The sequence below is a fragment of the Anarhichas minor genome, unplaced genomic scaffold (genome assembly GCF_050575085.1).
Source record: "Anarhichas minor isolate MPS153535 unplaced genomic scaffold, ASM5057508v1 ptg000073l, whole genome shotgun sequence".
NCBI classification, from domain to species: Eukaryota; Metazoa; Chordata; class Actinopteri; order Perciformes; family Anarhichadidae; genus Anarhichas; species Anarhichas minor.
This window is the reverse complement of record NW_027466519.1, coordinates 390,224-406,089: the sequence shown is the minus strand read 5'-3', so window position 1 is coordinate 406,089 and position 15,866 is coordinate 390,224. Positions and strand designations below refer to the sequence as shown.

The 15,866-nt window shown below is 41.7% G+C and overlaps 2 protein-coding genes across 3 annotated transcripts; one reads left to right on the top strand and one right to left on the bottom strand.

Annotated features, from left to right (window-relative positions):
* Positions 1 to 4,787: 4,787 nt before the first annotated feature.
* fut7 (fucosyltransferase 7 (alpha (1,3) fucosyltransferase)) lies at positions 4,788 to 9,094 on the top strand. 2 transcript variants are annotated; one of them, XM_076079743.1, is made up of 3 exons: positions 4,788 to 4,969; positions 6,154 to 6,204; positions 6,790 to 9,094. In XM_076079743.1, the coding sequence occupies exon 3, from the start codon at positions 6,819 to 6,821 to the stop codon at positions 7,869 to 7,871; it is 1,053 nt and encodes a 350-aa protein (XP_075935858.1). In that variant the 5' UTR covers positions 4,788 to 4,969; positions 6,154 to 6,204; positions 6,790 to 6,818; the 3' UTR covers positions 7,872 to 9,094. The 2 variants fall into 2 exon arrangements, with proteins under 2 accessions (XP_075935858.1, XP_075935859.1); XM_076079744.1 differs by having other exon boundaries at positions 4,788 to 6,204.
* On the bottom strand, positions 5,995 to 12,641 carry pou5f3 (POU domain, class 5, transcription factor 3). The gene is made up of 5 exons (XM_076079746.1): positions 11,851 to 12,641; positions 11,598 to 11,709; positions 11,064 to 11,194; positions 10,590 to 10,754; positions 5,995 to 10,491 (listed from the first exon to the last, which is right to left on the bottom strand). Exons 1-5 carry the CDS (start codon positions 12,601 to 12,603, stop codon positions 10,231 to 10,233), a joined length of 1,422 nt encoding a protein of 473 aa, XP_075935861.1. The 5' UTR covers positions 12,604 to 12,641; the 3' UTR covers positions 5,995 to 10,230.
* Positions 12,642 to 15,866: the final 3,225 nt, after the last annotated feature.

Sequence of the window (15,866 nt, the reverse complement as noted above, 5' to 3'; positions counted from 1 at the left end):
GCCTGTTTCTGTTTTTTATTTGTCCTTCACCACACCTGTCATGCTCTGAGACGCAGACCACACCCCCTCTGGCCTTTCCAGTCAGACCAGCAGATCTGGATGTCTCCTCTCAGCCTTCCAGCATATTCTCTGAAAGAACTCTCAATCTGTGACTGTCTCAGTCAGTCCACTTTGGTCCTTACCTATCTCTGTTTTGCTTTCTGTTACTTTCTCTCTACTGTAATAAGGCAGTGACAGCCATATCAGTGTTTTTTCCAAAAGACAAATGAGAATAAAGCCATATAATTTGATTGATTTAAGGCTTTGTGCAGCTAGAATAATGTATAATTAAAATGTTGATTTACAATGATTGTATAACACAACTCATTTTATTTCCTTCAAGTGCTTATTTAAATCCCTGTGTGCCCTGTATGGCCAGAAGTATGTGTGAACATTACAAATATATGTGTCTGAACATCTCAAAATCAATTAAAATGCTGTTACAAAAGCCTCCGCTCTTTGGATTTCAGGCTGTCAACAACATTTTTGCTGCCATTCAGCCTCAACGCCATCAATAAGGCCGGTCACTGATGTTGGGCGATGAAGCCTGGCATGCAGGCGTCACTCCAATTCATCCCCAGAGGTGTTGGGTGGGGTTGAGCTCTGTGCTCTGTGCAGGCCACACAAAACCCACACAAAACCTGTTGAAACAGGAATAGGCCTTCCACAAACTGTTAACACAAAATTGGAATCATTTTATATCAAAAATATATATTGTATCAAATGTTAAGATTTGTCTTAATTGGAATCAAAGATTTAACAATGAAAAACAGTCCAAAACAAAGGTGCAGTTTCTTATTGTGTCAGAAAGATATTGAGAAAATGTTCACACTGAGTAAGGACTCGTTTTAAAGTTTGTGGATGCTATCTCTACAGTTTCACAAGAAAAGAGATTCACTTTCATGAAATAAAATACCTGCCTTTATCTTTATCAATAGTTATATCGAATATAGAAATAGAGTTATCAATAGTGTTTTTGTAGTTTGGTGTCTCTTCCTTGTTCCCCGTCTTCCTCTTAGTTTGACGTGTTTGTTTTGCCTTCATCCCGCAGCCTACTTTTAGTTGTCTTTCCGCATTCATGACTGGCAGAAACTGCTCTCATGTAGCAGGTATTCATGAGGTTTCAGTGATTGAAGAGAGGAGGCAGAAACACCCCTCAAGCAAGTTTACATAAAGGAAAACAATGTAGCAAGCTGAGAGGAGTGAGGCAAAGCTCCCATAGAAAGAAACAGATTGGTGGAGATATGTCGCCACATATATGTCATTACGTAGGCGAGGATGCACCAGAGAGGAAATCATGAGGGCGTGATGGCATTCACCTATGACTCTGTGCTGTGGAATCCACAAATTGGACGGATAGGTTGTAGAAGGTCAATTCAAGTAATTCGCTGTTTAGTACCGTCATGTTAGAGATCTCCCTGAAAGGTATTCTCCTTTACACTTAATCGTCCCCGTTAACACCAGAGAGGAACAAAACAAAATGTCCTGGGTTTTATGTTGTTGATGCTGCTGTTGTTGAAGCCGACTGATAATCTTACAGAAATAATGAGTGTAATGATACAATGTGTTTTGCTGTACAGTATAAATACAATTATGGAACTTCACTGTTGTTTGAGCAGCTTCAAAGAACTTTAGAGGATAATAAAGGACAACAAAAACAGAATAGGCTAAATAAAAGATGTTGACCCGACAAAGAGAAGGCAAACAAAATAATTAAACAATGTACCTATTGGACAAGACAATGAGCTACACCAGTAGTTCTTAATCTTTAAGACATATGCGCCTTTAATGCAAAGCCATGTTTATGTTCCTTGGCCTTGTCACAGGTTGCATAAGTGTTGTTCCCTCCTCAGATTGTTACATTTGAATGGTTTTTAGAAGCATCGAGAGGGAAACTATCTAGTATTCCATATTAATAGAAAGGTAGAGTGCAGATCTCGTGAGTCTGCAACAACCACTGCTGTATTGTGTGATTGAATAAATACAACTCACAATTGGCTAACTCCCCGTCTAGACAGTAACAGGCTGCAAGGCGTCGTAAAACACACTTCAATCAAAAATCAAAACAAAGTGGTGATGTATGCAGGAGATAAAAAGAGTAAAGAACCACTGGGCTAAAAGGCAGCCTTTACCCTACTAATAAAAAATAAAATATGTGAAATAAGTGTCACGATGCAGTGTTTACTGAGCTTCATTGAGAATTTAGTGGATTGCAATGCTCAATTTATGAATTGCTTCCAGAAGAGAATAAAGGAAACAATCACACACAGTGGTATTTAACAAGGGTCGCTCAGTTCCATGAATTTGAAGAAACCATCAATTCAAGATGCAACAACACTTGTACAAGAGAAAATCACAGGGAAAACATATTTTTTGTCTCTGTTGCTCATGACAAGCCCAATCCAGATGCTGATCTCTTGAAAATAATTCATTTTTAGATCCGTATACTAAAGGCCAGCCAAGGGTACTTGTAAGAAGTTGCCAACATATGGAACCTAAGAGTTGGTACACCAAGGCAAAGCAACCTTTGCAACAATATTTTGGAAACAATATCCTTATTGCTTCAGTCTACCTGGACAAGGCATTGAATTGGCCCACGCTCGAGTCAGAAGATCGGCCAGCACTTCAGTAGTATGCCCAGTTCATGCACAGAAGATCTGAATGACGTGAAAAATGCATCCCACATGCAAACTTTTGTTTCAGAGCTTCCATTCAGACTGAGAGTAACTTTACACTTAGTGTGAATTTAGCTTAGACAAGCAAGACAAGACAACATTTCCCACAATGGAATCTGGTTAGCATATAAGAGTAGCTTTAGAGTTGTGACCAAAGAGGAACCAGCACCTAGTCTGACTCCAGTCACAGCAGCAACAACCAAGAAAGAAGAACTGTGAAGAACTGAATAATGAGAAACACAAGGAGAAGGTTGAATGCTTCAAAGCCAATGGAATCTTTTTTGGGTGCGTTAACAAAGGCCGTGTAAGCAAAGACTGTCGAAAGAGCTCATTGAAACTTCCCACAATGTTGCACATTGAAAGAACAACATCAGAAGAAAACGAGGAGGAAGATGCAGACAAAGTTTGACAATTTGAACAGATTCACGGTCATCACATTTCAGTGGTGAATTTGGATGATCTTGTAAAACAGAGAATTATGTTGAACGGAGAGGACGACTCCTTCAGGTTTCAAAAGCAATGCTGAAAATGTAGTTGACACAGCATTTCTCTTTGGGTAAGCAACAATGGCGCAATTGAAAAAGTTGACAAATCCAAGATTGGAATTGACTTGGCCTATCTTAGCAATTAAAGTTGACAGAATTTTGAATACAGAACTACAAAACCCACTGATGAAATCAGCACTTCTATCTTGAAATAGTAAAAAAAAAAAAAGTATAAACGTCAAAGAGATCCCCGACATTCGTTGCTAACCGCATTGGAGTCATCAGAGAGTCAATCAATGTTAGTCAGATGTGACATATTGGCATCAAAGGTAATCCAGCACACGAAACCTTCCGTGGAATGACAGCTGAGGCATTCCTGAAGCATGATTGTTTGGATAAGCGGCCGTTCTAAGTTCCTTCTTACACATGTCTTGAGGATGTTGGATCAGTCTCCAGTGACGATCCTGTAATAAAGAGAAAGTCACAGTCAATGTAGTCCAAACAACACCACCGTGTGCGATCAACACACTCGTTCCTTTTTACTCAACAGAAATGTGGTTTCTTCGTTTAAAAGTCTGTTTAAAAGCATTATAGCTGACGTAAAAGTCAAAGAAAAAGACCAAGCAAAGCGAGAAGAAAGTATTAAAAGTGAAATGAGAACTTTCAAAAGTTTCTAAGTTTCCATGTTCCTAAGGAGCAGACCCACTTTATTTAGTCTCAAAACCCAAGCACATACACAGACTTGGCGCGTTCACATGAACAGTATCCTCGAGCGAAAAAGCGCCCCTGTGAGGGAGACTTCTGCTTTGCATGCACAAATGCAGTCCAACGACTTGCAACTGCTCAACACTTGCTCGCTTGTCAAGTTGACTTTTTTTAGACTTTGGAGCCTGTGATGACAGTGGCTGATGTGTCAGCTCCATTGATTTGTCTCTTTCATTCACAGTCTCCGGCCTGACAGACAGTTGTCCCCTGTTTGTCTCTCTCTGTCGGTCTCTCCCGGCTCCTGGCTTCCTGATTGCTGCCAAGCTGTTTCGCCTGCCCCAAACCACATCAGCCCTGCAGTATAGCAACCCTGGCTTTCCTCCAAGTGCTTGATAAATGTTTCCATCAGTTACAGCGGTGGTCTTACATTTCTAACTGATACTGGCTGCCTCAGTATCATCCCCCTTCCTGCTTGCTTCCACGTGCAACCTCAGCCATGTCCACCTTGCTCATCTTTTGCATCACCCGAGTGCTTCTCAATAAATCTGTTAAACTTCATCTGTCTCCCAGTTGTGTTGGGCGCTTGGGTCCACCTTTTGCACTGAATCTTAACACCAAATGTATAACTTTAAAGGAATCAAACGATCACAATCAACACAAAAAGAGCACTTACTCATTCAGTGCCTTTGCCACAATGCATTTTTTGCACTGCCATGTGCATTGTACTAACTTAAAAAAAAGCAACTGTGATTTGTGTGGTCAATAAATACCACATACATACATTTTATTCTCCACAACATAGCTACACGGATGACTCACATGGTGTGGCCTCACCCTTGTGTAACCCACATCTTTTTCTGTTGACGCTTCCTCTTTTCCTGTCAGTGCACACGTGTGCAAAAGCCTTCTGATGTGATCAGTAGTTTATTTTAGAGAGTTGCCAAAGAGACTGCGTTTTTGGTTTGTAAGCGCTTCAAGATCAGCATCATGTTTCTACCAGCAGCGACCAAAAACTGTATCAGTGTTGACTGAGGTTGGTGGACTGACCGCTCATCCGTTGATCAGGTGAGTGGAGGAAGCTCGGGTTTCTCTTTGACATGAATCACTCTGGTCAATGTGGTCTGACTTCTAAAATGTGCTGTTTTCACGTACGTATACTAGTTCACTGTAGGTGAATGAATACATTCCGGGTGGAAAGTAAATTGGTGTGCCCGTTGCAGCTTCTAACGCTGAACAACTGCCAGTGAGGCGAACAATACCACTGCCATCATTAATCTTTCACCACATCCTGCTCACAGATTGTCTTGAAGTCTCAACTATAGAGGCTAACTTAAAAAATACTGATTGTAAGAATAACCCATCGTATCTGAAGGCCCTCGTGTCCTAATCTCTAACCTCTGCAGGCAGATATTCTTATGCTAGTCTACAAAGTAAATGAAGCTGTCTTTGTAGACTAATACTAATACTTCTTAATACATGATAAATCGCCCCTCTCTTGTTCTTGTTAGTTCAATTTTAAGTCTTCAAAGTAAGGGAATAAATCAAACTTTAACTTTGCAGGTTATTTTATGGTGTCAGATGGAAATGTCTACTTTTACATTCTCAAATGCTTGATATATCCCTTTTTAACAAATGTCAAATCTATGGGACTAAAATCACAGAGGATTTTGTAACAGCAACTTGTTGTAGATTCCACAGGTTGAATAATACATTTGTATATAATTATGGACAGAATCTGTGTTCTGATGTTGTTGTTTTTAGATTTATTTTTCATGCAAATATACAAAAAACACGGTTGTTTTTTGCTAATATATATATATATATATATATATAGTTTCGTAATACTCTTAACAGCTATATGTCCTTTGTGTTTCTCAAGTCCTTATCTGCACACTGTTCAGTTAGATGTCCTTTTTCTTTGTCTTACGCAATGTGGGACTCTTTGGTTTAATTTCTGTGATCTTTTACACAACCCTTATTTCTTAAGATTCCACAGAGGGAACGCACTGTACAGCAGTAAGGCTAGCAACTAGAACAAGAGAGAAGTTTTTCTATGACTGAACGATTGCATTTTAAAGTAAAAAATGGTATTTCGTCATCATTGCCAATCACTGTTTTCAATTTCATTCTTTCCTTAGACATTACAGAAAATATTTTCAATGTAACAGCATGAAACGTATGTACAGAAGTGGTAAATGATTGCGAGATGATGTGAATGAATGGATGCTTTTTTTTTTTTGTCCTTATAGAAAGCTCATACACAGGTTTCTCTTGAGTCATCTAATTGGAAGTATCTGATGGTGAGTCCTCATTTCAATCATAACTTTTGTTGGTAAATTAGAGAAAGATCTGATGTCCACACAGACTGGAACTAAACCTGCATGGTTTGTACAAAAGGTGTTTTCACCCTTATTTGGTTTCCACTAAATTTGCTTCACACAGTCACCCTGACAATCTCCCTTTGAGATGGTAGCCTATTTTTCCTGTTTACGTGTCAGGTTGTATTGGTGTGTTGTGTTGGTGTAAGTGTTGTGATACTGTCTGTGGGCCTCCAGTAGTAACCTTTAGTAGATTTTGAATGAAAACCTGATGTAGTATTTGGTTGATTTAAAAAGTCAGCGCTGCATTAACTTACTGGCGTGGTTCTTTTTATCATATGGAAATAAATGGAAACTGAATACATGAAACAGTAAGGAAGGTACATCCAAATTTCTAAAACACGGCAGAAAATTTTGCAAAATCATTGAATGTGTTATGTGATTTGTAATAATCTAAACCTGCAAAAATCACTGATACGGTGATTTAACATCTGCTTTAACGAAAGGTAAATTCACAAAACCTCATCGCTCCTTTATGATCCTATTTCTTAATTCCTTTTGTGACAGGGGTGCGTAAGAGGATTGTACTCAGCTCAATGAAGAAGCGCCTCCTCCTCTCCTTTCTCTGTGTTTTACCACTGTGTCTTTTCAATGGATGGCCGAGAAGATTCCAGGCACTGAAAGCCGTAAATCTGATCACCTTCGATGACGGGAACAGCGGTAGAAACGTCACCATCCTGCTGTGGTACTGGCCCTTCAGAAAGTCATACAGCCTGAGGGGTGACGTGTGCTGGGACCTCTATCGCATCCCTCGCTGTAGACTGGTGGACCAGCGCTCCTTGTTCCCCTCAGCTGATGTGGTCGTGTTCCACAACGTAGAGCTGGCACGGGGACTGCAGAAGCTGCCCCTTAACCTCTCACGACCACAGGGCCAGAGGTGGGCCTGGATGTCCCTGGAAGCCCCTGTTTACAATGGAAAATTGTTGCAGTATGCAAATACCTTCAACATGACCATCACCTACAGGAGAGATGCTGATATCCCAATACCCTATGGCGAACTGCTACCAAAGGAGGCTGAAGGACATCTGGTTGAAGAAGTCCCTCTGAATAAGAGCTTCCTGGTCTGTTGGGTGGTCAGCAACTTCAGGAGCCATCAGAGGAGAAGCAAAGTGTACAAAGAGCTCAAAGCCACAGTTCCTGTAACGGTTTACGGCCGCCGGACAAAGGAAGCCCTCCCCTCTAATGCCCTCTTACCTACAATCTCTCGCTGCTACTTCTATTTGGCTATGGAGAACTCGGTCACCAAGGATTATGTCACAGAGAAGCTGTGGAGGAATGCTTTCCAAGGCGGGGCGGTGCCTGTCGTCCTGGGACCACCATTAGACGACTACAAAGCTGTGGCTCCACCTCATTCTTTCATCCATGTTGACGAGTTTGCATCAGTTAAAGACTTAGGAAAGTATCTACAAGAGCTCGCAGAGGACAAGAAACGCTACAATGAATATTTTACCTGGAAACATCAGTGGAAAGTGAAGCTGTACACAGACTGGAGGGAGAGACTGTGTAAGATCTGCACACAGTACAACAGTTTACCTCAGGAGAAAGTTTACTCCAACCTAGAGGCCTGGGTCAATGCCCAAAACTCCTGAGCTTGCATAAATGTGGCTCACTTACCACATGGACAAATTAGCATCCTTGAGATTTAGGAAACCTCATCCAAGGACACTGTGGAAACATGTATATGTACATATATGCATACAACTAACATGCTTGAACAACTTCATATTAAGAACAATGACGAAGTGAATTAAATCATAGTACTGATATCCCTAGCACTATATAACAAACAACCTCTCTAGGGTGAAAAGACTAGTCTAACAGTTTGGGAAATTTGCTTATTCGCTTTCTTGCCCGAGAGTTAGAAAGATTGATACCATTGAGAGTGGCTATTCCTTTAAATTTAACTCAACACGGCACACTTTGAGGGCACCGATATAAACACAGGCCCATGCTGTCCCATTCAACAGGCAGGCATTTTACATTTGCACTGTATGTAATAAATGTATGTCCTGTTTATTTCATGTCCATCTTCCCTTGCCAGTAAAAATGACGGTTTGCATAAAATATGTTTCATTGTGGGAAACACCATAAGTGTGATCTCAAAGCTCAACTTCCTCAAAGAAATGTAAAACAGTATTTTCTGTAACTGTGGGTAATGACTGAGTTTGTTGAGCTGTCTCATTGAGATTAAAGACACACCGTCAGTACTGTTCAGTTCCTCAAACTCTTCCTTCATATTGTTTATAAGTTAAGATGGAGGACTTTAAGAGTAGGCTAATTAAACTGCAAGTGCACAAAAGGGTTGGACTTAAGTAAAAACTTTACTGGAGAAAAAAAAAAACAGTTTCTTGGTTACTAAATGCATTTACGGTTACAGTGGTTTGATTGAAAACATGTGTAGCTAGCGTATTAAATAATTCAATCCATTTACAATCTGTTGAGAAAATGTGTCACATTAAAAACTACTGAGTCTAACAGTTGTGATTGCACATTCACACATTGGTAAATATGTCTAAAATGATTCATGAGGCAAGATTGTTAGAATACTGAAATAACTGGTTAAAAAGGATTGTTTGTCACTTCGACATCGTCCAAAGTGGGTTTCAGAATACAGAAATAAGTCAAGATAAAAATTGCTCCACCGTTTTGATAACTCTGAAACTTTGTTCTTGCCAATACATTCACAGGCATCTTAAATCAGTTGAGGTATAGTCAAGATGAGTGAATAAATGACATTTAATGTCTTCATGTCTAAAAATGACAGTCATCCAAGTAAAAAAAAAAAAAAAAAAAAAAAAAAAGCTTAAAACAAGACAGAAATACTCCACTAAGCACACAAACATGTCACACGTATTGAGTGTTATTCAACATTTCATAAAAACCCTTCACAATAAAAACAAAAAAGAGATATTGAAATACAATTTGACAGCATAATTGATCCGGGTCAGATCAGACCTAATCTCACTACAATTCATTTGAGACATTGAGAAAATATTGATTGTGTGCAAATGGCAGATTAGCAGCTAAAACACTTGAGTAACAAGTCATTAATCACCTTTCCTGAAATTACTTAGAATCTCACCACCCCTCAAATTATGCGAAAGACAGTGATGATAATCAACAATCTTAAGGCCAAAATCTGTGTTCAGTATACAAGCGGGGTATTTTCTTTAAAAAACAAAAAACAAAAAAAAGAAAGAAAATATTCAACAATACAATACAACTCTGTGCAAAAATTATAGAAAAATTTGTATTTTCCATTTCAATGAGGCAGATCAGACAAATACTTCAGCTGCTCTATTCGGATGAAACCTAGAAAGTATTGCACAAACATTGACCGAACTGTCGATGGAGATTTTGGTTTAAATTCCCTGACATGTGATTCCATTGATAACCAAGACCTTTCCTCGCCTGCACCACAGAAAACCTACCCAGGATTTGGCAATAGTGGAAGAAATACCCTGGCTCTTCAACCCTGCTCGCATTTATAACCACATTCTCACCCAACAACTGGACCACGCATTGTAGCAAGTTAACATTTGTACCAAATCTCACTTTGACAATGTTCTAAACCTGCAATGATTAAAGCCGATTGAACAATTTACTAGGCATTATCCAAGAAAACAAAAAGGCATATTCTGTTTAAATTTCTCTTAGTTTGAGGTCAAAGCAGTTGTTGGGAGTTGCAGGTCATTGTAAGAGGGTGTTGCCCATGGCAGTTTGATACATTTTGCCACCAAAACAGGAACAAGTAACCACTTTCATTCATTTCCCTGCTGTGGTCGGTAGAAGAGCCTCCCCACTTGGAATGTTTCCATCCCACGAGCTGCCGATGCGATCGGTCAATCTGGTTACTGGGTTTAGAGGCTCGTCTTCAGCTTTAGGCGAGGTTGGACAGCGAGGCGTGGGAAGGCAATCTGTGGTTACGGCCTACTTGAGCACCTGAGTTTATCCAGTCAGGTGACCAACTAGTCCGGGGTGCAGGGCTTGTTTCAGGAGGTCAGGCCGATGAAGCGGGGGCATGTAGAGTGTAGGAGGAGGGCCACCGTGGTAGCTGGAAGTAGGGTAGCCCTGACTGGGAATGGGGGAGGTGACCATGTTCAGCGGGGAAGGACTCTGCTCGTAGTACTGGCCGTCGCACTCCTCGTCTAGTGGCAAGGCCAGGCGCTTTCCTTTCTGTCTTCGGTTGCAGAACCACACACGTACAACCTGCCAGGAACGACATTTGTCTTTTAAAAATGTGACCAATTAGACTCATACTTCTTTTTTTTCTTTTAAAAAGGCAAATGGGATCCCTTTGTACTTACATCTCTCTCCAGACCCAGGTCATCTGAGATGTGTGTGATTTCTTGGGTGTTGGGCTTGGGACACTTGATAAAGTAAGACTCCAGAGCAGAGCGCACTGCTCCCTCCAGACTGGTCCTTCTCTTCCTCTTTCTGGTGTCGACAAATACTCTCTCAATCTTGTACATCTGACGAATAAGAAAAACATTTTAGACATGCCGTGTTGAGTGCAGCCTTATTTATGAAGACGTGTATTCTATATACTGTCCCATTTGGTGCATGTCACATATTGAGGTCATGGGTCAAATAAAGTTTCTTGTGATCACTAAGCAGCTTAATTGTGGCCACTAGGTGGCATTTTACACTTCACAAGAGTAGAGGGTCTTGATCCAGGCTTGCCCAGCAGAAAGTTAGCCAGGCCAGGCCAAGCCAGGCCAGTTTGGTGATCATCTGTTGTCTTGTAAACTAGTCGGCAGATGTTAGAGAAGCAGACTTACATCCTGGGGATTGTCCGAGGTCTCTGCCTCATTCAGCCATCTCTGAAGAAGGGGCTTCAGCTTGCACATGTTTTTAAAGCTTAGCTGCAGAGCCTCAAAGCGGCAAATGGTTGTCTGGCTGAACATCTTACCTACAAGCACATGCAAGCATCAAAATATGACATATCACAATAAAAGCCCAAACAATGATGTGAGATTAATCTACACCTGACTCCTAATCTGTTTCAGGAATTTGTTTTCTTATATACCTGATCAGTTGCTACTTTCATTAGTGATGTTGGTCCTAATTAAGAACTGATCTACACACCAAACTAGAAATCCAAAAGGTGTCCACCTGGACTTCCATACAGTGTTTAATGAGTAGCTCACAGGTAGACCATGAAGATCTGGATGTCAGCAATGAAATGACAATTTCTCAGCTTTGCATTGTCTGATTTAACCCTTTGTTATTTAAATCACCTGGGTTTAACAACTCTTAAAAAAAAAAAAATTTTTAAATACAAACCAGTGTCTCCATATGGTAAATAAACTCACCATATAAGTTACCCAGAGCAAGGCCAACATCAGCTTGAGTGAAACCCAAGGTAATGCGTTTGTGTTTCAGCTCTTTAGCGAACTGCTCCAGTTCTTCTGTGGAAAGATTCTCCTGAACAGGAACAATTAAAAACATTACGATGGAAAATTTGAGGCACATTTGTAGCCTAGGTGGGATTTAGTTATTTACGTGAGATTGAAGTTGCATTGGTAATCACAATCATTGGAGCACTGATTCATTGGCTGTCCTTACCTCCTCCGAGTCGCTGCACCCGCCGCTGGAGGAACCGCTGCTCCGCGTGGAGGAGGCCGGGTTCTGCGGCTGGGGCCCGGCGGCAGTCTGGCTAGTGTTGACGCTAAAAAACGCGTTCCCTGGAAGCCCGTTGCTTGGAGGAGATGGGGACATCGATGGTGAAGATGCAGAGGATGTTGAGGGATTTTGATTGCTGCTACCGGGTGGTGTAATGTGGGTGATCCCGGGCCAGAAGGACGGGTTCCAGGCCGGAGAGTAGAAGACTCCATGGGACATGGCGGCAGGCGCTGATGGGTACTGTTGAAGCTTTATCTCCGTTGAGTAGTCATTGCTGGTGTCCTTCTCAGTCTTTATCTCGGGCAGTTTGATTTGCTCCCGGGTCTCAGCTATGGTGGGACTCGGGTTTGTCGGCTGGGTAGCTGCCGCTACGCCGGGTACCTGGCCGGTGTAATCGGGCGCAGCGAATGGATACCAGTGCTTGGGTTGCCCAAACTCTCCAGCCTGAAGATCGGATCCCCTGTAATCACTGGTGACGGGTGGGAAAGAAAAAAAGGTCTGCGCGGATGCTGGTGTGATGCCACCATAAGCGGCTTTGTTGTAGAAGAGGCCGTGGTCTGGCAGGACGCCGTGGGGAAGCTGGAATGACGCAGGGCTGCCCGAACTCTCATGACCCAAAACATGGTTGCAAGGGTTGCTCCGGCTGAAGTCATACGGCCTGATTTGGCACTCCGGACTCTGCGATCTTTCGGACATCTTGCAAAATGCTTGAGAACCGGTCAACAAGCGTGTTTCCAAAATCAAACGTTAAAAAAAAAGTTTGCGGCGACTAATTCTAAATCTGCTCATCCGTTTCACTTTTACGCACACACCAAAGAGGGATGAGAGAAGAAGGTCTCCAAAAATAACCCAGCACCTCACCGCGAAGTCAGTTTTTTGGGTGGGTGGGATATTATGCAAAAATCTAGACTTGAGCAGTTGCCGTTTTGGTGCAACATAACCACCAATACGCCTACGACCTACTCCATGAAGTTCTGACTTTAACACCAACGCCAATAACCTCACCTTCAAGCTCAAACGTTCCTCTCTGGGCCCCGGCTCCACACGTTTTGCTAATCACACAGCTGCGGGTATTGGAGATCGCCGTATCTCTTCACCCATTGGCTGGCGAAGACAATTGCGCACAGCTGATGGTGAATTTGTGAATGACCTTGATTCTACCCAAAGTAGTGGGCGTGTTTTCACACAGCCTCCACTTTAAGCCATTTTGCTGCAGACCAACTATGCCTTTTGCTTTTTAAGTGATTTTCTTATCTTAACCATAATACAGAAACATATCAATAATTCAACAGTGTTGAGTCAACTTTGAAAAAAAAAAAAAAAAAACATATTTACATTGCTAAATAGGCACGAGTCGCTGCTCCTGTAAATACATGTTGTAACACTATAACGTGCTCACCTCATACATTAATTATAATGCTCGGTTTGTTTAAGTTATTCCTCTTTAAGGACATGGCTTTGATATTAAAATCCCTGGCATTTAGACCTGAGTTTATTTTAATCACTAACATCTCAACTAAATGAAATAAAGTGGCATTGTAATCTGTGATAAAGACAAATTAACTTAATGATTTACTTTGAAACAATCAGATATGAGACACACTAATTCATGTTTTTGAGAATGTTTGGGCAGCTCATGAGCAACACATAAGGAAGAAAATAAAGTGCTGGAAATGCACCCTAGTGTTGTGTTTGGAAAGGACGCGATAAGCAGGGAGAACTGCATGATGGGCCACACTACGCCTTTGTGTGATTTTTAAAAGAAGTTAAAAAGTTATGTCTCAAAACTGCTCTGTCAAGATGAATACTTTGAATGCAGTATATGTGAGGATGCCGGCACAAGCTGTAAAACGCGGTACACTGAGAAATAGTGGTTACTTTTGATTCCGCATTTCTTTCCAAACTATGAATGGAAAAAAACTGAGACCTAAATTATAAAACCACCAACAGCATTCAGGTGAACTTCTCCTATTCACCCTTGATCGATGGTCGTTCAAAAGCCTGGATGGCCGGAGCACTGGTACAGATGCGCTCCCCCAGCGCGAGTCGTTGGCTGCAGATTGCGGCAGGAAGACACACTGCGGGGAGGGAGGGGGGGGGGTGCCATTGTACGACCTGGCCCCGGGGCACCCCGTGGATTTCAGATCCCGAGTTGCGATGGTCGACCATTAGCTCCTTTTCAGATTGGAACAATAAGTCTCAACCCTTTGATTCAACAAGATTCCGCCCCACACCCACCTCCTCCCGTCTCCCCCCTCCCGTGCTCTGAAACAAACACCAGGCTGAAGTTTCACCCTGGTCTGCAGGTCCGAAAGTCCATTGAGGCCATATACATAGACTTTCTGTCTGATATGGCCTAAAGGTCCAAAACTGGTCTGAGGACCAATGTGCCTTGTGCAGATGACGAATGAGTATCAGATTCATCCATTTTGAAGCTTGTAGAACAATGTGATTTGTTTTTAAATGCATTGGCCCCTTTAAAATGAAGTGATACCTGACTGGTGAAACATGTGATAAACAATGATGCTATTTTTTTCAGATTGTGCTGTTTAATTATCAACAAGAGGAGGTATAGATGCATTATTTCACAAGAAATTGTGAATTGAAATAACACCAGAAAAATATGATAGTCTAGTCTCAAAGTATAGCTGAAATATATTGTTGCGTTACACCTCAAATGTATCTCTCTTGTTCCCAGCTTGCAAGCTTTCTAAGTTTGACAAATTAACTCACACTATAACCAGGCGGTCAGCACCGTCTCTGCCCTCACAGATACAAAGTTACGTATCGCCAGGACCAGGCGACCTGAGGGGGAATAGCTTAAAAGACATCAAACCCCAACTATACAAGCATTGTTCTGGGCCATGGACTTGGGGGAATAATTGTCATGCAAAAGACAGACAGCAAGAGAGATAGCAGACTTTCAGCCAGGGCTTCAGAGAGAAAGGGACAGCAGAGCACAGCTCTCAGGGTGTCCAAAAGAGGGGGGGAGGGTGGGGGGTTAGTGTTGAATAGCTCAGTACAGTGAGGAGGAGATGTGTGAGGGGAGTATCTGGGTATTTAGTTGACCCCCCCCCCCAGATGTCTCAGATCTTGTCTTTAGTTCTTTTTAAGTGGCCTCTTCAAGACACCTAGGAGATCTGCTGGCAGGGCAAGTCTGGTCAAACAGAGAAAGGGAGAACGTTTCAGATAAAAGAAAGCCTGCAGATGCAGCAGCAGTGTGAATGTGTTGCACACCTCGACCAGTCACACCACTGGAGACGAAAAACGACCTCTACCTTGAGCAATGTAACCAAACCAACTCCAAAGAATCAGACCGTCTATTGCTCTTTAAAATAATGTATCTTCATTTCTCCTTCTTCCCACCTTCACGATAAACTGTGTGCATTTAAAGGAAAGCAATACTGTTTGTGTGTGTGTGATAACAGACTCAAAGGTGCTGCTGTCATGTGATTGACTGTTGGTCCAGCAGTAAGGAACTGATCTCTGAGCTAGTTACAGCTTTTTGTGGAAATGTTGCTGTGTTCACAGCTGGTTGACACATACCGCTGTCTTTCATTTTAGGATGTATGGTTTTTCTCACGTCAACACATCTAAAAATGACACATCGATCTAGCTAAACTTGTCATCTCAAGACGTGACTGTGCGACTTTCATTTCGGGGCTGATGTGCTTGATAAGCACTCCTGAGAAGTTCTGTTTTTAGAAATGCTGTAAACACTGGTGTCTTCTTTTAAGATTGCTAGAATTAAGGTCTAAATGTCTCCCTGAATAATGACAGAGCGAACTAGACAACTCAAATGTAACTTAATTGCTTTATTGTGATGTTTTTTTATAAAATAGATAAGGACATAAGACTCAGTCCCTACTTTTAAAAGTTACTGATTTAATAAAGTAATAACCCTGGAATGTAAATACTGCCCATCCTGTAGAGCAGCTCAAACGTCTCCCTCAAACAAG

What these genes read in the sequence shown, in the direction of transcription:
- fut7 (XM_076079743.1), top strand. Translation starts at nt 6,819, where the DNA reads ATGAAGAAGCGCCTCCTCCTCTCCTTTCTCTGTGTTTTACCACTGTGT.
- pou5f3 (XM_076079746.1), bottom strand. Translation starts at nt 12,603, where the DNA reads ATGTCCGAAAGATCGCAGAGTCCGGAGTGCCAAATCAGGCCGTATGAC. An exon ending in GGTGCAGCGACTCGGAGGAG is followed by an intron (nt 11,710 to 11,850) that starts GTAAGGACAGCC and finishes GTTCCTGTTCAG; the next exon opens with GAGAATCTTTCCACAGAAGA. An exon ending in ACCTGGGTCTGGAGAGAGAT is followed by an intron (nt 10,492 to 10,589) that starts GTAAGTACAAAG and finishes CGTTCCTGGCAG; the next exon opens with GTTGTACGTGTGTGGTTCTG.